The sequence below is a fragment of the Mustela nivalis genome (assembly GCF_964662115.1).
Source record: "Mustela nivalis genome assembly, chromosome: 12".
In the NCBI taxonomy this organism is placed as follows: Eukaryota; Metazoa; Chordata; class Mammalia; order Carnivora; family Mustelidae; genus Mustela; species Mustela nivalis.
Genome location: NC_139031.1, coordinates 82950855 through 82974175, shown reverse-complemented (window position 1 = coordinate 82974175; position 23321 = coordinate 82950855). Strand labels below are relative to the sequence as shown.

Below are 23321 nucleotides of genomic sequence, written 5' to 3'. Positions count from 1 at the left end.
CAGTGAGATGGTATTAAGAGGTGGGGCCTTGGGGGAGGTAATTAGGTGTAGAAGAAGTCATGAATGTTGGGAATTAGTAGAATTGGTGCCCTTAGAAGAGGAAGAAACCCCAGAGCTTCCTACCTCAGCCATGTGAGGACACAGCAAGAAGGCTGCAGGGAAGAGAACCCTTACCGAGAACCAAATCTATCAGAATCTTGGTCTCGGACTTCCCTGTCTTCAGAACTATGACAAACAAATGTCTGTTGTTGAAGCCATGCAGTATTTTGTTATAGCAGTTTAAGCTGACTGAAACACTGTGTAACCTGCAGCATGTAACTTAATCTCTTTGGTTTTCCTGATTGGTATAGTGGGGATAGAGTCGACAATAGGCCTATTGTCCTATTGTCAATAGGACATGACCAGACCAAGTCTAAACCAATACTAAACACTCCCATTGGTAGACAGTCAATGGTGGAATGGACCCAAGAGGTTTACCCTGACATTTAAAAACACTTATATTCAGGGGTGCCTGGGCGGCTCAGTATGTTAAGTCTCTGCCTTCGGCTCAGGTCATGAGCTGGGGTCCTGGGATGGAGCCCCACATTAAGCCCTGCATCGGGTTCTCTGCTCATTGGGGAGTCTGCTTCTCTCTCTCCCTCTGCCTCTTCTCCCACCTGTGGCTTGTGCTCTCTCTCTCTCTCTCTCATGAGTAAATAAAATCTTTAAAAGAAAAAAACTTACGTTCAAACTGCCTACAGTGACCCACATCACTAGTAAATGTTTAAATACAATCACATTCTAACAGAACTTTACTTTCAATATTTGGAATTCGTGAAAACTGGCCCTTTTGAGGCAAATGCACTGTTGACAAAAAAGATATCTCGGGAATTTTAATTTTTTGTCCCTAAATTTGGCTCCCATTTGTTCTGCTGAAATGGGTGTTCCAGAACATAGGTAGCCCTGGACAAGAGTGACAAGAAGTGAGTAGGTTTAAGACTTTGGCTTGCTCCAAGGATTCTTGCAGATGTCACAGAGCTACAGATTAAGACCCTGGAGAGCTGCCAAGCAGGGCATGCTGGGGATGGGGGTGAATGGGTGGGTGGAGAGCAAGGTTGGCAAATTATGGCCTGAGGGACAAATCTAGCCACTGCCTGTTTATGTGTTGATTTTGAAGAAAGAATCTTTTTTTTTTTTTTTTTTTTCAAATGTAAAGTGCTGAAGAAAAAAAAACAACAAAGATCATTCACCTTTTGATGAACAGTTGCTCAAAGAGTTTAGGACATTGCCTCTTGGTCCACAAAGTCCAAAATATTTACTATCTGGTCCTTTTCAGGAAGAGTCTGCTGACTCCTGGTCTAGGGGGTCACTATAGGTTAGTTACTACAGGTTTGTGGGTAACACCCAGGAAGTCAAAGAATTGGTGAGAGTATTCTGGAGCAAAGGTGTTTGCTTCCTACTTTGATGATCTACTGGGCAGTGACTGGCAGGAGTTTTGCTACTTAACAGTCAATCCCTCCCCCTCTTTCTTGCAAATGGAACCATGATTTTGTTCAAGAACCTACTCTCTATGAGCTTCAAGGGAAGTTTTCCCACTCAGCCTCACCTATTTATCTAGTTGATACATTGAACACCATGATTTCCCACCAATACCCCAATTCCAATCTAACACTACAAAATTCACAAAAGTTCTCTTTCTTTCCATACTTGTAACTATGTGTCCTAGGGAAGCCGGGTTCCCATTTTCCTAATATTTTTACTTATTTGATCTATCTTTCCCCTCCCTGTATGTACTAATCTCCCATTGCCGTGGCCTCCTTTCCTGTGCAAATAACCCCCTTAAACTCTTTTGATTCTGACATTCCACACAAGCTAGTCCCCCTAATCCCATGAGTAGACAAACTACTACTACTACTACTACTACTACTACTACTACTACTACTACTTCTTCTTCTTCTTTTTTAATTCCAGATTTATTTATTTATTTGAGAGAGAGCAGGAGGGGCAGAGGAGGAGGGAGAGAGAGTCTGAAGCAGACTCCACCCTGAGCACAGAGGTCAACATGGGGCTTGGTATCAGGACCCTGAGATCATGACCTGAGCTGAAACCCAGAGCTGATGCTCAGTGGACTGAACCACCCAGGTGCTCCATAGATGAGCTTCTTACACTAAACTCTACCTTCAACCACCTGTTTTATGTCCTCTAGGGTCACCATCTGTGACTAGACCACTTTCCTATGCACTTGGGCTCTAGGTCTTGTGCCAACTCAGTTTTCTCACACTCTGGGGACTCCCACATTCTAAACCATGGCCCTTCCCCACCCTGGCCCAAACCCCTCTTCCCTGCCTCACTTGGATGCCTGCCTCCTCCAATGAAGTGTGGACATCAGCCCTGGGGAGCCCTGCTAAGTGGACATTCTCCTTACTTTGCTTGGGCTCTGACACCCTCCCATAGGAGAGGCTACTACCTACATTCCATGTAGATGCATACTTTTAGTCCTACATAATGATTTTAGAAAGAGGAAGGAATCTATGTTCTCCCACCCCTCCATCACTCTTCTTTGTTCCTGGAGAGAAGAACAGGCCTGCCTGAAGACTGTGATATAGGCTTTGGCACATTATGCATGGTAGACCAAAGTTGGACTTTTAATTTTTATTCTATTTTATTTTCCACCAAGAGAAAGGATCTTTTCCATTTCTCCAACTTTAAGATATGGTCCCTTGGTTATGCAACTCCCTGACAGAGTCCTTGCAGAATGACCTGGCTAGTATGTGTGTCCAGCCTTTTGTAAATTAAGTGCTATCCAGTTGCTAAGGAGGCATTGCTATTATTTGACATTGTCACATAATTCCGTGATGCATAAACTGTGTTTAATTTAGAAGATTTACACTGTAACTTTTTTCCCTCCAGTGCCAATAGCGTCTGGATTTTTGTTTGGTTTCCACTGTTCTTACAGCAAGTCTCCCACATGAAATGCATTATGATCCAGGCACTCTAACAAATAAGCAGGGTGTGTTGGTATTGCTGGGGAATAGACTTAGTTCTCACGAAGTTCTTTTCTTGAGAGCTGGCTTATCTTGGTGGCCAAGAATTACAAAATGTTAGCATTTTTGTGCTGGAAGGAAGGAAGTTCATCTCTTCCGCCAGGTTTCTCCCCACTCAAGTCTGTGTCCACTGTTCTGTCACAGTCTGTGAACAGGCACCCTTCTGAGTCAGTCCACTCCATTTTAGCTCTTTCTTATTCCTCCTCCCTGCTCTTGTGTGCAATATATGTACTGACACCCCAATACAATCCAACACCACAGGGGCTTGCAGAATAGATTTAGTTCTCATCATGAACACTGTGAAGTCTTTTCCTTTGGAACCTGCTTGCTTCAGAGAGCAGAGAATGACAAAATCTTAAAATCATGGAGTCTTCTTGCTATTAGGGACCAGCCTAGAGGCCTTTCCTTACCTAAAGCTGAAATCTGGCAGCTGTTGGTTCCTCCCAGGGATGCTAGTTCTAGCATTTGAAGTCACAATGAAGACACCTGCTGCACTCTTGGGGCTTCAGTTTGTTGTCAACATTGCACAGTAACCTCATCCCAGGAGCCATAAGTACACAAAGTGCCGTTCATCACCACACGAGTTAGGAGGAATGAGGAATAGTGAGACGATAAAAAGTCTCAGACTCTAGGAAGACTCTTGCAGTTGCCTTGATATTACTTAACTGGGATCATAAGCCATCAGGACCTGTTTCAAGGGGCAGAAGCAGGCTTCCTTGTCCTCGTGAATTCTTTTTGTTTTTGTCTCTATTGGAGATGAAAGGTTCTTCTTTCCTCTTTTATCCTCTTTACTACACCCCTCCATTTCCCTTGTGATGTGGACTTCCATTCCCCATGGTCATTTCATTATTTGCTCATGGACCACTAGATGTTCTTTCTTCTCCTAAAGATCCAATACCCCCTGGCACAGAATGAAAAATGGATACGTGTTGAATAGGGTGATTGAGTGGCCTCATATTTCATAATTATACACAGTTTCAGTGACATAAAGTTTTCTTAAAACTTCCCCCCTTTTTTTTCTGTGCCACACATTAACAGTTTTTTGGTTAAAATGTCTTGCACAGAAATACCACATAGTAATTATGTATGGGATTGAATTAAGAATCCACATTCATTTGCCCTGATATTTTCCCCAGGTTTCCATGTTGGCAACAGTCTGTGTTCCCTATGGAGTTATGTTCTAGTTTTTCTAAGTGCAAATACATATGAAGGTTTTTAAATTCTCAACATATATTATATAACAATGGCATGACTCCCTAAGAGAACATATATGTTCATGGTAATTGCACGTAAATTCTTTGCAAAGATTATTCCACACTGAGATGTGGAGCACCTGCCTTATAAATATTTTCTGGGCAAAGTTCTATGGAATTAGTGAGGTATGACTGTCATAGAGTAGGTGCTTAACAATGAGTATTAAATGCACTAGTGGATAAATTAATAACTCCCTACGTATTGGAAAAGGCCTAGGTGGTCTCTCCAATAGCTCCCTTCTTCTCTACCATGTAAACAAGTATCTCGGTTAGCCTTTCAGACAAAAGTGTCTCCACTTATGCAAGAATTTGCATCTGGCTGATGGGTACAATCCAATTAAGTATGGACTTTCTTTTGGTTATAAATAATATACTGTTAAAATTCATAGTTGAAAATAAATTCATCACATGACAGGGAAAAAATAAAGCTTTTAAATGTGGCATTAAAGATTACACAATAGCCATACAGTTAGGAGTCTAGTTTTGACTCTCTGGCCACAAATCATAAAAGTAACCCAAAATTTTCAGTGTTGAATAGGCCCTAAGAGACTGTCTCATCAAAGACCTTCATTTTGTGGTTGAGGAAGCAGACGTGGAAGAGCTAGATAATGGTATTGGGTTGAGTACTATCCCCTCAAATTCATGTCCAACCAGAACCTCAGAATGTAATCTTATTTGGAAACAGATGTAATTAGTTATGGTGAGGTCACACTTGATTAGGGTGTGTCCTAAATTGAATGACTGATAGCTTCATAAGAGAAAGGAGAGGGATAATCAGATCCACAGATCCACATACAAGAGAAGGCCATGTGATGACAGAGGCAAAGACTCTGTCAAGCCAAGGAATGTCAAGGAATGCCGGCAACCACCCAAAGCTCAGAATGGGCAAGGAAGTATCCTCCCCTGAGCCTTCAAAGTGAGCCTGGCTCAGCTGATGCTCACTTCAGACTTCTGGCCTCTAGAACTATGACAGAATACATTTCTGATATTTTAAGCTACCCAATTTGTCCTAATTTGTTACAGCAGCCTTAGGAAACTAAGACAGTAACCTTCCAAGGAGTAGTGCTGACTCAGGAATAAAGGCCCAGTCCCCCCTAAGCAGCTGTATTCTTGTGTCCCTGCCTGTATGTGAGCACCTGCCAGAAGTGCTCCCCTTATTGGCTTTACATCTTCATCAGTTCTACACAGTTTGCTACCCAGAGGGCCTTCCTTCCTGCCCTCCTTCTCTTTTAAGTTGTTCTTAAACAACTCTTACACAGGTCATCTATTCTTCTATCTCTTATACTCTCAGAAGTGTGGCCCTCTTCTTCTAGTGCTGTTCTGTGCTGCTACTTCTCCTTCCTAGGTTGCTTTTACCTTTGGGCATAGGCCCTGTCGTAATGCTTTTACTGTATTAAAATATACAAGTAGGGGTGCCTGATGGTTCAGTTGGTTAAGCGTATAGACAAAAGGTGAAGTTTTTACTTTCTTGATATAGTCCTCTGATACACAAAAGTTTTAAATGTTTTTAAAAGATTTTACTTATTTATTTGCCAGAGAGAGAGAGAGAGACAGAGCACAAGCAAGGGGAACTGCAGGCAGAGGGAGAAACAGGCTCCCTGCTGAGTAAGGAGCCCGATGAGGGGTTTGATCCCAGGACCCTGGGATCATGACCTGAGCGGAAGGCAAACACTTAACTGACTGAGCCACCCAGGTGTCCTGAAAGTTTTAAATTTTGATGAAGTATAATTCATCTTTTCCTTCATTAATTGTGCTTTTGGAGTCATATCTAAGAAAACTTGCAAAACTCAAGGTTATAAAGGTTTACCCCTGTTTTCCTCAAGAGTTTTACAGTTCTTAGCTTTTATATTGGTTTGTTGATCTAGTTTCAGTTAATTTACGTACCCCATAATGGCATGAGGTAAATTCATTGTTTTTGCTTTTGGATATCCAACTGTTCATTGTTTTGTATTTGGATATCCAACTGTCCAGCATCATTTGTTGAAAAGACTGCCCTTCGACATGGATGGAACTAGAGGGTATTATGCTTTGTGAAATAAGTCAAAGACAACTATTATAACTATTGTAACCCTGATAATGAGGAATGGAGATGCAACGTGGGGGGTGTGGGGGATAGGAAAAGAATAAATGAAACAAGATGGGCTCGGGAGGGAGACAAACCATAAGTGACTCTTAATGTCACAAAACAAACTGAGGGTCGCTGGGGGGAGGGGGGTAGGGAGAGGGTATGTGCTATCGTGAGTGCTGTGAAATCTGTAAACCTGGCGATTCACAGACATGTACCCCCGGGGCTAGAAATACATTATATGTTTATTAAAAAGTTAAAAAAATTTTTGAAACAGCTTCAGGAGAATAGGTGTTATTTCTTCTTTGAAAGTTTGGTAGAATCCCCCAGGGCATCCGTCAGGTCCTGGGCTCTTGTTTTTTGGGAGGCTTTTGATCACTGCTTCAATCTCGTTACTAGATATCAGTCTATTCAGGTTGTCGATTTCTTCCTGGTTCAATTTTGGGAGATTATAGTTTTCCAGGAATGCATCCATTTCATCTAGGTTGCTAAGCTTTTTGGCATATAACTATTGACAATAACTTCTGATGATTGTTTCTACTTCCTTAGTGTTAGTTGTGATCTCTCCCTTTTCATTCATAATTTTATTAATTTGGGCTTTCTCCCTTTTCTTTTGGATTAGTGTGGCCAATGGTTTATTGATCTTATTGATTCTTTCAAAAAACCAGCTTCTAGTTTCAGTGATACGTTCTACTGTATCTCTGGTTTCTACCTCATTGATCGCAGCTCTAATCTTGATTATTTCCCTGCTAATATTCTCAACAAGAGCCTAGCAAACAGGATCCAACAGCACATTAAAAAGATTATCCACCATGACCAGGTGGGATTCATCCCTGGGCTACAAGGATGGTTCAATCAATGTGATAGAACAAATTAATATGAGAAGAGAGAAGAACCACATGGTCCTCTCAATTGATGCAGAAAAAGCATTTGACAAAATCCAGCATCCGTTCCTGATTAAAACGCTTCAAAGTATAGGGGTAGAGGGAACATTCCTGAACTTCATAAAATCTATCTATGAAAGACCCACAGCAAATATCATCCTCAATGGGAAAAAGCCTGCAGCCTTCCCGTTGAGATCAGGAACACGACAAGGATGCCCACTTTCACCACTCTTGTTCTACATAGTATTAGAAGTCCTAGCAACAGCAATCAGACAACAAAGAGAAATAAAAGGTATCCAAATTGGCAGTGAAGAAGTCAAACTCTTTCTCTTCGCAGATGACATGATTCTTTATATGGAAAACCCAAAAGACTCTAACCCCAAACTACTAGAACTCATACAGCAATTCAGCAACATGGCAGGATACAAAGTCAATGTACAGAAATCAGTGGCTTTCTTGTACACTAACAATGAAAATACAGAGAGGGAAATTAGAGAATCAATTCCATTTACTATAGCACCAAGAACCATAAGATACCTGAGAATAAACCTAACCAAAGAGGTAAAGGCTCTGTACTCAAGGAACTACAGAACACTCATGAAAGAAATTGAAGAAGACACAAAAAGATGGAAGACCATTCCATGCTCTTGGATTGGAAGAATAAACATTGTTAAAATGTCTATACTGCCTAGAGCAATCTATACTTTTAATGCCATTCCGATCAAAATTCTTCAAAGAGCTGGAGCAAATAATCCAAAAATTTGTATGGAATCAGAAGAGACACCGAATTGCTAAGGAAATGTTGAAAAACAAAAATAAAACTGGGGGCATCACGTTACCTGATTTCAAGCTTTATTACAAATCTGTGATCACCAAGACAGAATGGTACTGGCATAAAAACAGACACATAGACCAGTGGAACAGAGTAGAGAGCCCAGATATGGACCCTCAACTCTATGGTCAATTAATCTTCGACAAAACAGGAAAAAATATACAGTGGGAAAAAGACAGTCTCTTCAATAAATGGTGCTGGGAAAACTGGACAGCTATATGTAGAAGAATGAAACTCGACCATTCCCTTACACTGTACACAAAGATAAACTCAAAATGGATAAAAGATCTCTACATGAGACAGGAACCCATCAGAATCCTAGAGGAGAACATAGGCAGTAATCTCTTCGATATCAGCCACAGTAACTTCTTTTAAGATCTGTCTCCAAAGGCAAAGGAAACAAAAGCGAAAACAAACTTTTGGGACTTCATCAAAATCAAAAGCTTCTGCACAGCAAAGGAAACAGTCAACAAAACAAAGAGGCAACCCACGGAATGGGAGAAGATATTTGCAAATGACAGTACAGACAAAAGGTTGATATCCAGGATCTATAATGAACTCCTCAAACTCAACACACACAAAACAGACAATCATATCAAAAAATGGGCAGAAGATATGAACAGACACTTCCCCAATGAAGACATACAAATGGCTATCAGACACATGAAAAAATGTTCATCATCACTAGCCATCAGGGAGATTCAAATTAAAACCACATTGAGATATCACCTTACACCAGATAGGAAAACAAGACAGGAAACAACATGTGTTGGAGGGGATGTGGAGAAAGGGGAACCCTCTTACACTGTTGGTGGGAATGCAAGTTGGTGCAGCCTCTTTGGAGAACAGTGTGGAGATTCCTCAAGAAATTAAAAATAGAACTTCCCTATGACCCTGCAATTGCACAGCTGGGTATTTACCCCAAAGATACAGATGTCGTGAAAAGAAGGGCCATCTGTACCCCAATGTTTATAGCAGCAATGGCCACGGTTGCCAAACTGTGGAAAGAACCAAGATGCCCTTCAACGGATGAATGGATAAGGAAGATGTGGTCCATATACACTATGGAGTATTATGCCTCCATCAGAAAGGATGAATACCCAACTTTTGTAGCAACATGGATGGAACTGGAAGAGATTATGCTGAGCGAAATAAGTCAAGCAGAGAGAGTCAATTATCATACGATTTCACTTATTTGTGGAGCATAACAAATAGCATGGAGGACATGGGGAGTTAGAGAGGAGAAGGGAGTTGGGGGAAATTGGAAGGGGAGGTGAACCATGAGAGACTATGGACTCTGAAAAACAATCTGAGGGGATTGAAGTGGCGGGGGGGTGGGAGGTTGGGGTACCAGGTGGTGGGTATTATAGAGGGCATGGATCGCATGGAGCACTGGGTGTGGTGAAAAAATAATGAATACTGTTATGCTGAAAATAAATAAAAAATAAATTTAAAAAAAGTTCAAAAATTAAAAAAAAAGAAAAGACTGTCTTTGCCCCAGTGAATGGCCTTAGCATCCTTGTCAAAAGTCAATTGACTATAGCTATATAGGTTTATTTCTGGACCCTCAGTCGAGCTACATTTGTCTTTGTGTCTAGCCTTATTCCAGCATCATGCTATTTTTGGTTACTAAAGCTTTGTAGTAAGTTTTAAATTTTGTAATCTGGGTCTTCCAACTTTATTCTTTTTGAAAACTGTTTAGCTATTTGGGGTCCCTTGCAATTCCACATGCATTTGAAAATTGGCTTTTCTACTTCTGAAAAAAGAACTACTGGAATTTTCATAAGGTTGCATTGAATCTATAGCTCACTTTAGGTAGTACTGACATCTTAATATTTTTTCTTATTAGCATTACATTATCCTTGAATATTTGGTACGATACTCTTGTAAAAACTCTCTGGGCCTATATGTTTGGTAGTTATTTGTTCATGGGCAGACCTCAAATTCTGACTTGGTTCCATTTATTGTTATTTGTATTTTGTTTTCCAGTTTATGAATATGGGATGTCTTTCCATTTATTTAGGTCTTCTTTAATTTCTTTTAGTAATGCTTTATAGTTTTCAGTGTACCAGTCTTTTATCTCCTTAGTTAAACTCATTCCTGGATGTTTTATTCAAAAGTGAGGTTATTAAAATAAAATATCTTAGGCATGCAAAGAAATAAAATATAATGAACACTTGTGTAATCACCACACAGCTTAAAAAATAAAGTTTAACAAATACTATTAAAGCCTCTCTGCATTGTCTTCCCTCACTCAGAAGTAGCTGCTCTCCTAAATTCAGGTTTTCTGATTTCCTTACATAGTGTGGTAGGCAGAATAATAGCCCCGCAAAGATATCCATGTCCTAATCCTCAGAACCTGTGAGCATATTTCCTAAAATGGCAAAAGAGTCTTTGTGGATGTGGTTAAGTTAAAGACTTGAGATGATTAAGTTTATTCTTGAATATCTGGGTGGGTTCAGAATAATCACACAGGTCCTTGTAAGTGAAAGAGGAAGGCAGGAGCTTTTGTAAATATATCTCTCCAAGGGCTAGATAAGCCTCAGAGTCTCCAACTTTCATGACCTAGAGATGTCTTCAAGGGCCTGCCTGGGACTCGTATCTCCTCTATATGTAAATTACTGGGGATCCTCCTGGCACCTTGGGAGCTTGACTTAGAGGACTAGGCCAAACTATAACCATTGGACTTTCTTGTAGAAATGAGAGAAGTGTTATTACCTTTTGGAACAGTGAAATTAACTAGGCACGTGGACAAATGGTTATAGATCTAATCCACATAGTATGTGGAAAGAAAAATGTAGAGGAAGTGAAAGCAAAACATTATCTGTATAGCATATAGATTTCTATGCCTCCAGAGGCTAGAGCTTTCTATAAAAGCACTGAGAAAGCGAGGGAAGATTTATTTCCTCACATTGATTTATCAACAATTGAGATCTTTGATATAATTTTTCATTGTGACTATGGATCGGTCAGTTTTTCTTTGTATCTTTGTGCCTATGTTATTGGACGCTTACACATCACTAGAGATTCATAACAATTCTAAATTGTTATGAATCTCTAGTGAATTGTTTTCTTTATTTATAATGTAGTGACCCTCTTTATCAGGTAAGCTTTAAAAGTCCTCCTGAAATAGATCCAACTAGAGGATATAACAATTATAAATATCTATGCATGCTACATGGAAGAACCCAAATACATAAAGTAAATATTAACAGACATTAACGAGGAAATTGATTGTAACACAATAGCTGTAGGGGACTCTAACATCCCACTTACATCAATGGATAGATCATCCAGAGATAAAATCAATAAGAAACAGTGTCTTTGAATGACACATTAGACTAGATGGACTTAAAAGATACATGCAAAACAGTCCATCAAAAACAACAGAATACACATTGTTTTCAAGGGCACATAGAACACTCACCAGGATAGATCACATGCTAGGCCACAAAATAAATCTCAATAGATCTTGTCAATAAATGACAAGATTGAAATCATGTCATGCATCTTTTCTAACAAAGCAGTATGAAACTAGAAATCATTTACTAGAAAAAAATTGGAAAATATATAAACACAGAGATGGTAAACCACATGCTACTAAACAATCAACGGTTCATGAAAGAAATCAAAGAGGAAATAAAAAATACATGGAAACAAATGAAAATGAAAACACAGTGGCCCAAAATCTTTGGGATGTGGCAAAGCAGTTCTATGAGGGAAATTTATACGTATATACAAGAAAAATCTCAAGTAAACAATCCAACCCTATACCTAAAGGAACTAGAAAAAGAAGAACAAACAAAGCTCAAAGTTAGTGGAAGTAAAGAACTAATAAATGTCAGATCACAAATATAAAATAGAGACTAAAATAATTAGAAAAGATGACTGAAACCGAGAGCTCATCCTTTGAAAAGATAATAAAACTGAAGAACTGTTTTTGCCAGACACATCAAAGAAAAAAGAAAGGACTGAAATAAATAAAATCAGAAATGAAAGAGGAAAAGTAAATAGCTGGCACCATAGAAATACAAAGGTTTAAGAGACTACTACAAAAAATTGTATTCCAGGGGCACCTGGGTGGCTCAGTGGGTTAAAGCCTCTGCCTTCGGCTCAGGTCATGTTCCCAGGGTACTGGGATCGAGCCCCACATCGGGCTGTCTGCTCCGTGGGGAGTCTGCTTCCTCCTCTCTCTGCCTACTTGTGATCTGTCAAATAAATAAATAAAAATCTTTATTTAAAAAATTGTATTCCAATAAATTAGACAACCTAGAAAAAATGGATAAAATTATAGAAATATATAATCTTCCAAAACTGAATCAGGAAAAAATAGAAAACCTGAACAGACCAATTACTGGTAACAAAATTGAATCAGTAATTAAAAAACTCCCAACAGACAAAAGTCCAGGACCAGATGGCTTCACAAGTGAATTCTACCAAACATTTAAAGAAGAGTTAATATCTATTACCAAACTATTCCAAAAATAGAAGGGGAAGGAAAGCTTCTAAATACATTCCACAAGGCATAATAATAATAATAAGACCACATTACACTGGTACCGAAGCCAGAGGGGAAAACAACAACAGAAGAAAACTATAGGCCAATATCCCTGATGAATATAGATCCCCCAAAACTTAGTAATATATTAGCAAACCAAATTCAACAATACATTAGAAGGATATTCAACATGATCAAATAGGATTTATTCTGGGGATGCAAGGATGGTTTAACATTTGCAGATCAGTTAATGTGTACACCACATCAGCAAAAACTAAGGATAAAAATCACATGACCATCTTAATGGATGCAGAAAAAGCAAGTGACAAAATTCAACATGCATTCATGATAAAAACTCAACCAAGTGTGTTTAGAGGGAACATACCTCAGCATAACAAAGGCCATATAACAAACTCAGAACAACATCACACTCAGTGGTGAAAAACGAAGAGCTTTCCCTCTACAATTAGGAATAAGACAAGGATGTCCACTATCACCACTTTTATACAACATAGTGCTGGAAATCTTAGTTGTAGCAATCAGATAAGAAAGAGAAATTAAAGGCATCCAAATTAGTAAGGAAAAATTTCAACTACCACTATTTGCAGATGACATCATACTATACATGAGAAACCTTGAAGAATCCACCAAAAAGCTACTAGCAGTAATAAATGAATAAGTTGCAGGATATAAAATTAATATACAGAAATCTGTTACATTTTATTTTTATTTTTTATTTTTTTTTTTTTTTAAGATTTTATTTATTTGTCAGAGAGAGAGCGCGAGCGAAAGTGAGCACAGGCAGACAGAGTGGAAGGCAGAGTCAGAGGGAGAAGCAGGCTCCCTGCGGAGCAAGGAGCCCGATGTGGGACTCGATCCCAGGACGCTGGGATCATGACCTGAGCCCAAGGCAGCTGCTTAACCAACTGAGCCACCCAGGCGTCCCCTTAAATTTTTTTTTTTTTTTTTTTTTTTTTTTAAGATTTTATTTATTTGTCAGAGAGAGAGCGCGAGCGAAAGTGAGCACAGGCAGACAGAGTGGAAGGCAGAGTCAGAGGGAGAAGCAGGTGTTACATTTTATTTATTTATTTATTTATTTTGAGAGAGAGGGAGAGTGTGTGTGTGCAAGCAGAGGGGAGAAGGAGAGAATCTCAAGCATACTCCATGCTGAGCCTGGACCCTGATGCAGAGCTTGATCCCACAACCCCAAGATCATGACCGGAATTGAAATCAAGAATTGAATGCTCAACTGGCTGAGCCCCCCAGGTGCCCCAGAAATCTGTTGCATTTTTATATACAGATAACAAAGTAGCACAAAGAAAAATTAAGTGAACAACTGCATTTATAATCGCACCAAAAAAGACTCTGATGGCTAGGAATAAACTTAACCTACGAGGTGAAAGATCTGTATTCCAAAAACTCTAAAACATTGATGAAAGAAATTGAAAATGACACAAACAAATGGAAAGACATACTGTGCTCATGGATTGGAAGAATTAATATTGTTAAAGAGTCCACACCACAGCTTCAGTGCAATCTCTATCAAAATATCAATAGTATTTTTCACAAAACTAAAACAAATAATCCTAAAATTTGTATGGACTACCAAAAACCCCAAAGAGCCAAGGTAATCTTGAGAAAGAAGAACAAAGCTGGAAGTATTACAATCCCAGATTTCAAGATATATTACAAAACTATAATAATCAGGGGCGCCTGGGTGGCTCAGTGGGTTAAAGCCTCTGCCTTCGGCTCAGGTCATGATCTGGGGTTCTGGGATTGAGACCCACATCGGCTCTCTGCTCAGCGGGGAGCCTGCTTCCCGCCCCCCTGCCTGCCTCTCTGCCTACTTGTGATCCCTGTCAAATAAATAAATAGATAGATAGATAGATAGATAGATAAATAAATCTTTAAAAAACAAAACCCTACAATAATCAAAAGAGTATGGTACTGGCACTAAAACAAACATATAGATAACTAGAACATAATAGGCCAGAAATAAACCCATACTTATATGGTCAATCTACAACAAAGGAAGCAAGAATATACAGTAGGGAGAAAAGAGTCTCTTCAGTAAGTGGTGCTGGGAAGACTGGACAGCTGCATGCAACAGAATGAAACTGGATTACTTTCTTACACCAAACACAAAAATAAATTCAAAATGGATTAAAGACCTAGATGTGAGACCTGAAATCATAAAATTCCGAGAAGAAAACAAAGGCAGTCGTCTCTTGGACATCAGTCTAAGCAACATATTTATGGATATGTCTCCTTGCAAAGGAAACAGAAGCAAAAATAAACCACTGGGACTACTCTAAAATAAAAACCTTTTGTACCACAAAGGAAACCTTCAATAAAGTGACAAGGCAATTTACTGAATGGGAGAAGATATTTGCAAATAATATATCCAATAAGGGGTTACTATCCAAGATATATAAAGAACTTATACAACTCAACACCAAAAAACCAAGTAATCCAATTTAAAAATGGGCAAAGGATCTGAAGAGACATTTTTTCAAAGAACACATACAGATGGCCAACATGAGATGCTCAACATCACTAATCACCAGGGAAATACAAACCAAAACCACAATGAGGTATCACCTCATACCAGTCAGAATGGGTAAAATAAAAAGGCAGGAAATAACAACTATTTGTAAGGATGTGGTGAAAAGGAACCCACTGTGGGCAGGAAGGCAATTTGCTGCAGTCATTGTGGAAGACAGTATCAAGGTTCCTCAAAAAATTAAAAATAGAAATATCAAATGATCCAGTAATTTTACTACTTGGTATTTACCAGCAAAATTGGAATTACTAATTCAATGAGATGCCTGGGTGGCTCAGTTGGGTAAGCATCTGCCTTTGGCTGAAGTCATGATCCCACAGCCTTGGGATTGAGTCCTGCCGCAGGCTCTTTGCTCAGTGGGGAGCCTTTCTCCCTCTGCCTGCCACTCACCCTGCTTGTGCTCTCTCCTTCTGTCTCTCTGACAAATAAATAAATAAAACCTTTAAAAAAATTAAATAAAAAAACCCCCACTAATTCAAAAAGGTAAATGAATTCCTATGTTTCTTGTAGCATTATTTACAATAGCCCAGATGGAAGCAACCTAAGTGTCCATCGACAGTTGAAAGGATAAAGAAAGATGCGCTATATATAAACAATGAAATATTACTCAGCCATAAAAAAAGAATATTTTGCCATGTGGGACAACATGGATTGACCTAGAAGGTATTATGCTAAGTGAAAGAATCCAGAGAAAACAAATACTATATAACTTCACCTAAATGTAGAATCTAAGCAACAAAACAAACAAAAAAACCCAGAAATTACTCATTAATACAAAAAAAATGATGGTTGATGGAGGGGAGGGCATGGGGGCATGGGCAAAATGGGTGAAGGTACTGGCTTCCAGTTATGGAATGAATAAGTCAAGGGAGTAAAATGCACAGCATAGGGAACTCAGTCCAGGATATTGTAATAGTGTGTGTGTGATGACAGACAGTAGCTATAGCTGTGAGCACAGCATCATGTATAGAGCTGACAAATCGCTGTATTGTCCACCTAAGACTAACGGAACATTGTGTGTCAACTATATATTTCAATTCAAAAATACATTAATTTAAAAAAATAGACCTGAATTCCTGCTCCTTAACATCAGTCTATGTGTCATAGTGAGGGGTTCTTATAGTCTTTCATTCTTAATTTTCTCTTCATTACAACGGGAGTATTACCCAGAGTGAAAAAAATCCAGCTAAAATATGGTACTGAACAAGATGAACACAAATGAAAGGAAAGTTGATAGGTTCTAATAATAACAGAGGGAAAAACAGTAAAGCAAAAACATTTGGGGTAATCTTTGTTTCCTAAGCAGTGAATTTTGTTAAACTTATTGTTACTAGATATACTGGGATAAATACTTCTCTTATAATTCCACACTATTTATCCTGTTTTTATATGCTTTCTTTTCTCCTTTCCTAACTTTATCTATTGGATTTAAAAATCTGCTTTATTCCTGTATTTATGCTTTAGAGAATACACATTCTATTTCTACTATTTCTGTGGTTTCTCTTAAATATTTTTAACATGTGAAGTTACTTGAATAAAGCGAATTATTACCTATGCTTTCTTCCTCATAATTACTACAACTTAGAACACTTGAAGTGATTATTCTCTAGTCAGAATATTAGTACTATCTAGTGTTTTTATTCCACCTCGTTTTTTGTACACCACATTAGTCATGTTTTTTAAGGTTAATGGCTTTACCCCTATATACTTAATTAGTTTCTTTGTCCACCATTCTATTGCCATCTCACTCTTCTCTTCTGATTCCAATGTCCTGTAGAAGTTCTTTTGTAAAGGGTCTGTTACAGATAAACTCTCTCAATCTTAGTCTCAAAATGCCTTTACTTAATGCTCGTCCTTCAGTTGTAATTTACTTCATGAAATGTCGGAGACTGGTAAGTACTTTCTGCTGATGTCCGCTTTCTCACCGTCTCTGTCTCTGGATGAATTTAATGTGGTCCCTTGCTTTCGGCCTTTTGCCACTTTACTACAATGCCATAGGACCTTTTGAGTTTCCTGTTTGGGATTTCTTTTGCTTCTTGAATAGGAGAACTGTTTCTTCTCATTAGTTCTAGAACATGCTCATCTGTTGTATTTTTAAATTTGCCTATATTCCATTCTCGGCTCTTTCCTTCTAGAAATTCTATGAAGATGTATATAAAATGTTGGATGCTTTCATGCTATGCAATGTGCCTCTTAATCCCCTTTATATTTTTCATCTCTTTATCTTTCTGTGCCTTATTCTCTGTAATGTCTTCTGATACATAATCCAGGTTGCCAGTTCTCTTGTCAGCTGTGTTTCATCTGCTATGTAACTCATCTACTGAGTTTTTAATTTCAGTCATTCTGTTTTTAATTCCCATGAATTTTACTTGGTTCCTTTATCAATCTGCCCAGTCCTATTTCGACAACAGCTTTTTCAAAAACCTATTTTTCTTTTTAAGTCTTATATCATCTTAATGTTTTCATAATCACAATCTGACAATTTGATTTAAGAAGATATTTATTGTTTGTCTGTTTGACTCCTGGATTTTTTTCCCCTCATATGTTTTGTAATTTTTATTGAAAACGCATTTTTTGGAAGTGGAATTAATATATAAGAATCCTATAAGATGTGGTTTGAAGATGTGCCTCTTTAGAGAGGTGGTTATTTATTTCTGTCAAATGTCTGAGTTACCACTGAGTTGGAAGCTCTTCGCATGTTAATGTATTAAATCCAATTACAAAGGTAATAAATTCACAATGGACCCCACAAATAATTTAAATTCAAATTCCAGTCCACATGATACCTGGTCTTTGGCTATAAATTTTGGGGATTTTTTTTTGTTTGTTTGTTTTAAATCCCAGGCTAGATACCCTAGTTTTTTCTTCACCAATAGGTAGTAGTAGTTGCTTTAATCTTCTCTATTTAATAATCCTGGATTTCTCTCTATTTCCCTCTTTCTCTGACTCAGTTAGGACTTCCAGCTTTGTACGAGACTGGTAACTTTTTCTGTCCCTGTGTGGCCAGTGAAATCTGAAATCTCTTTGTCATGAAATCTATTTGTCATGAAAAGCAGCAACCATCCCCACTGCTTCCTTAGCCAGAACAACTATGGTATGAACACCATATTATGAGTCTGGGTTTACCAAGATTGTGGGCCTGGATATTTTCCTTACTTTCTTAAAAACTCAGGTATGTTAAAAACAAAAACAAAAACAAAACCAGTTTGTTTTAGAGAGTAGAAAAGTAGTTGTCAAGGGCTGTGGGGTAGGGAAATAGGGAGAGGTTGGAAAAAAGGGTACAAACTTTTGATGAAGGATAGTTGGAAGAAAGGCAGGCAGGGACAAGGCCCCTGCCCTGAAAGGTAACCGCTAAAAGGATTTTATACCACCCTGGGAAGAGCGCTCCACCCTTCCCCACTGACAGAAACCTGACTGGATGACAGGTGCAGGCGGGTTAATCAGATTGGAACATTGAACCAACAAACCCATAGAAACCCCTAGACTAGAACCTCAGTTGGCAACCCTCTTGGGTCCATCCTCTCCTTCTTTGGGAGCTCTATCATTCAATATACTTTACTATCACTCAATAAAAACTTGCTTTGCCGCCCACCACAGTCTGCTCTACCTTTTCTTTCTCCGAAGCAGCCTGACCAAGGACCTGGGGCATCATAGGAAAAGAAATCCTGTAACACTTTCAGCTATAAGATGTATAAGGTCTGAGGATCTCATATAAACATAGTGATTATAGTTGATAACAATGTGTTCTATACCTGAAATTGGCTAAGAGAGTGGAACTCAAATGTTCTCACCAAAAATAATAAAGATAAATATGCGAGGTGATGGATATGTAAATTAACACATTAATTAACCTTAATTAAGGTGGATCCTTTCACTATGTAAATGTATAACAAATCACAATGTACACTTAAAATATCCTGGATTTTGGGGTGCTTGGGTGGCTCAGTTGGTTAACTGTCTGCCTTTGGCTCAGGTCATGATCCCAGGGTTCTGGGATCAAGCCCCACATCAGGCTCCCTGCTCAGTGGGGGAGTCTGCTTCTCTCTCCCCTGGCTCTTGTGCACTCTGCTTCCCTCTCAAATAAATAAATAAAATCCTTAAAAAATATTTTATATGTCAATTAAGCCCAATAAAGCTGAAATTTAAAAAAATTTTTAAGGGTGCCTGGGTGGCTCAGTCAGTTAAGTGTCTGCCTTCAGCTCAGGTCATGATCCTGATGTCCTGGGATCGAGTCCCATGTTAGCCTCTCTGCTCATCGGTAAGTCTGCTTCTCCCTTTGCCTGTCACTTCCCCAGCTTTTGTGCATGTCTCACTCTCTCTGTAAGAAGAATAAATAAATTCTTTAAGAATAAAATAAATAAATAATTTCTTAAAGAAAAATATATTTTTGGGTAAATACCTCGTAGTGCAGTTGCTGGGTCATAGGGCAGCTCTATTTTCAACTTTTTGAGGAACCTTCATGCTGTTTTCAGAGGGGCTGCACCTGCTTGCATTCCCACCAGCAGTGTAGGAGGGTTCCCCTTTCTCCACATCCGTGGCAACACCTATCATTTCCTTACTGGTTAATTTTAGCCATTCTGACTGGTGGAAGGTGGTACCTCATTGTGGTTTTGATTTGTATTTCCCTGATGCCAAGAGATACTGAGCATTTTTTCATGTGTCTGTTGGCCATTTGTATGTTTTTGTAAATGTCTGTTCATGTCCTCTGCCCATTTCTTGATTACATTATTTGTTCTTTGGGTGTTGAGTTTGATAAGTTCTTTATAGATTTTTGGATACTAGCCCTTTATCTGTAAGTCATTTTCAAATATCTTCTCCCATTCTGTAGGTTGTCTTTTTCCTTTTTAAAAAGATTTTATTTAATTTATTTGTCAGAGAGACAAAGAGAGAGAGAGCACAAGAAGGGGGAACAGCAGGCAGAGGGAGAAACAGGCTCTCCACTGAGCGAGAAGACCAATGTGAGACTCCATCCCAGGACCCTGGAATCATGACCTGAGCCAAAGGCAGATGCTTGGACGTCTGACTGAGCCACCCAAGCATCCCGGTTGTCTTCTGGTTTTGTTGACTGTTGCCTTTGCTGTGCAAAATCTTTTTGTTTTAATGAAGTACCAATAGTTCATTTTTGCCTATGTTCCCCTTGCCTTTGACAATGTGTCTAGCAAGAAGTTGCTACAGCCCAGGCCACAGAGGTTTCTGTCTGTGTTCTCCTCTAGGATTTTGATGGATTCCTGTCTCACAGTGAGGTCTGTCATCTATTTTGAGTCTATTTTTGTGTGTGGTGTAAGAAAATATTCCAGTGTCATTCTTCTGCATGTGGCTGTCTAATTTTCCCAACACCATTTGTTGAAGAGACTGTCTTTTTTTCCATTGGACATTCTTTCCTGCTTTGTCAAAGATTAGTTGACCATAGAGTTGTGGGTCCATTTCTGGGCTCTCTAATCTGTTCCAGTGATGTGTGTGTCTGTTTTTGTGCCAGGTTGATTACAGCTTTGTAATAGAACTTGAAGTCCGGAATTGTGATGTCACCAGCTTTGGTTTTCTTTTTCAGCATTCCTCTGGCTATTCTGGGTCTTTTCTGGTTCCATACAAATTTTAGGATTATTTGTTCTATTTTCTGTGAAAAAAGTTGATGGTGTTTTGATAGGGATTGCACTGAATATGTAGATTGCTCTGGTAGCATAGACATTTTTACAATATTTGGTCTTCTAATCCATGAGCATGGAACATTTTTTCCACTTCTTTGTGTCTTCCTCAATTTCTTTCATGAGAGTTCTATAGTTTTCTGAGTTCAGATCCTTTGCCTCCTTGGTTAGATTTATTCCTAGGTATCTTGTGTTTTTTGGTGCCATTATAAATGGGATCGACTCCTTAGTTTCTCTTTCTTCTGTCTCATTGTTAGCATATAGACCCAGCAATTGCACTACTAGTATTTACCCCAGATACAAATGTGGTGATCCAAAGGGGCACGTATATCCCAATGTTTATAGCAGTAATGTCTACAATAGCCAACATATGGAAAGAGCCCAGCTGCCCACTGACAGATGAATGGATAAAGAAGATGTGGTACAGGGCACCTTGGTGGCTCACTTGGTTAAGCCACTGCTCAGGTCATGATCTGGGAGTCCTGGGATCAAGTCCCATATTGGGCTTCCCCTGCTCTTCAGGGAGCCTACTTCTCCCTCTCCCTCTGCCTCTCCCTCTGCTGGTGCGCTCTCTCTCTCTCTCTCTCTCTGTCAAATAAATCAACAAAATCTTTAAAAAAAGAAGATGTGGTGCACACACACACACACACATAAATAATAATATTCAGCCATCAGAAATGGTGAATACTTACCATTTACATCAATGTGGATGGAACTAGAGGGCATTACACTAAGTGAAATAAGTCAGTCAGAGAAAGACAATTATATGATCTCACTCTTATGTGGAATTTAAGAAACAAAACAGAGGTTCATAGGGGAAGGGAGGAAAAATAAAACAAGATGAAATCAGAGAGGGAGACAAACCATAAGAGACTCTCAACCAAAGGAAACAAACTGAGGGTTGCTGGAAGGGATGGAGGTGGGGGGATGGAGTAACTGGGTGGTGGACATTAAGGAGGGCACGTGAGTAGTGCCTGGGTGGCTCAGTTGGTTAAGCATCTGCCTTCAGCTCAGGTCATGATCCCAGGACCCTGGGGCTGAGCTCTGAGTTGGCTCCCTGCTCAGTGGGGGTTCTGCTTCTCCCTCTCCCTCTGCGCCTCCCTGACTCTCATGCTGTCTCTCTCTAGCTGGTTTGCTCTCTCTCTCAAATAAATAAATAAAATCTTAAAAAAAAAAAAAGGAGGGCACACGATGTAATGTGCAGTGGGAATTACATAAGACTAACGAATCACTAACTCTACTAATAATATATTATATGTAAGCTAATTGAATTTAAATTAAAAAATAAATATTTTTAGAAAGCTTTGTTTTAGCATTTACTCATGTTTTGTATCAAGAGGATTTGCAGGTTGCCTAGTCTATCATTTTTCCAGAAACAGAAGCCAAGATGGGTTCATTGATATTTCCTAGGAATCCGTTAACTTTAAAACAAGAATCTAGTTGGGACACCTGGGTGGCTCAGTGCACTAACCCTCTGCCTTTGGTTCAGGTCATGATCTCAGGGTCCTGGGATCAAGCCCCGCATCAGGCTCTCTGCTCAGCAGGGAGCCTGCTTCTCCCTCTCTCTGCCTGCCTCTCTGCCTACTTGTGATCTCTCTCTGTCAAATAAATAAATAAATAAAATCATTAAAAAAAAAAAGAATCTAATTAAATTCAGCAAGCAATCATTGAATGCCTTCTATGTAGCAGCTACTATTTAGGGAAATCATTCATTTGCTAACAGAAACCACTTTCAGTCTGAAAATAAATCTGCCTATCTTCTGCCCCATCCTTCTGTGATTATCAGTTGCAAAGATCACATTATAACAAAGGCATCATTAGATAAATTCTAGTAGTCTAGATAAAGTTCCAGCACTTAAATCCCAGCCAGGACAATATGGATTACCTTATCATCATTAACAACAACCCAACAAAAAAGGCAAGTGGCAGAGTTGCACGCAAATTCACTTAATTTTCAAGATTGTGTATTTCTCTTCTTTGTGTTTAGATTTTCGCCTACCTCACTTTAAGAGATATAATAATATGTGGTCAAGTTTGTCACTCCTGGATGCTGATGACACAAGGAAGCTCATTATGGAATAGTGTGAGTAGACACTACTTGAAGCTGTGTTTTTACTGTAGTTCTTAAAAGAGAACAGCCTGCTATAAAGCCAACTGGCCTAGGGACTACTTTTTTCCCTGCTCCCCCCATTGGGCCACAGAAAGTAGGTGCATTTGTTTTTCTTTTCCCAGGCACAAGCCCAATGGACAACATAGAAAGATAACAATGTTATTTTTAAGACAGATACTAACAGTATTTTCCAATTTACATGGTAGAAATAAATCAAATATTCTTTTTGGAAGGAAACCTAGCTCCATTATATTTGAGTAAGATTTAACATTGTCTAACTCAGGATGCTGCTGAGATAAATTGAGGAAATGTAAGTAAAGTGCTTACTATGGAGTCTGGCACGTAAGCAGCACTCAATATTAGCTGCTATTATTCGTTCACAAAACATAACAAAGTAGCACAAAATATGTAGTAAAAGAAAAAAGACTGAGCATGAAATGGGGCTAAACTA

The 23321-nt window shown here is 39.0% G+C and overlaps 2 protein-coding genes across 3 annotated transcripts in view; one reads left to right on the top strand and one right to left on the bottom strand.

The window, feature by feature from the left end:
- Window positions 1-23321, top strand: part of FBXL13 (F-box and leucine rich repeat protein 13) — a 251845-nt gene that overhangs the window by 71683 nt on the left and 156841 nt on the right. For both annotated transcript variants that reach the window (XM_082691862.1, XM_082691861.1), the window contains exon 8: window positions 22748-22843. In XM_082691862.1, coding sequence (XP_082547988.1) covers window positions 22748-22843 — 96 coding nt within the window. The remainder of the gene's footprint in view (window positions 1-22747; window positions 22844-23321) is intronic.
- The window catches only part of LRRC17 (leucine rich repeat containing 17), a 73690-nt gene continuing 52993 nt past the window's right edge, over window positions 2625-23321 (bottom strand). The window contains exon 4 of the mRNA XM_082691917.1: window positions 2625-3924. Within this exon, the coding sequence (XP_082548043.1) occupies window positions 3878-3924 (47 nt within the window). The 3' untranslated portion in view covers window positions 2625-3877. The remainder of the gene's footprint in view (window positions 3925-23321) is intronic.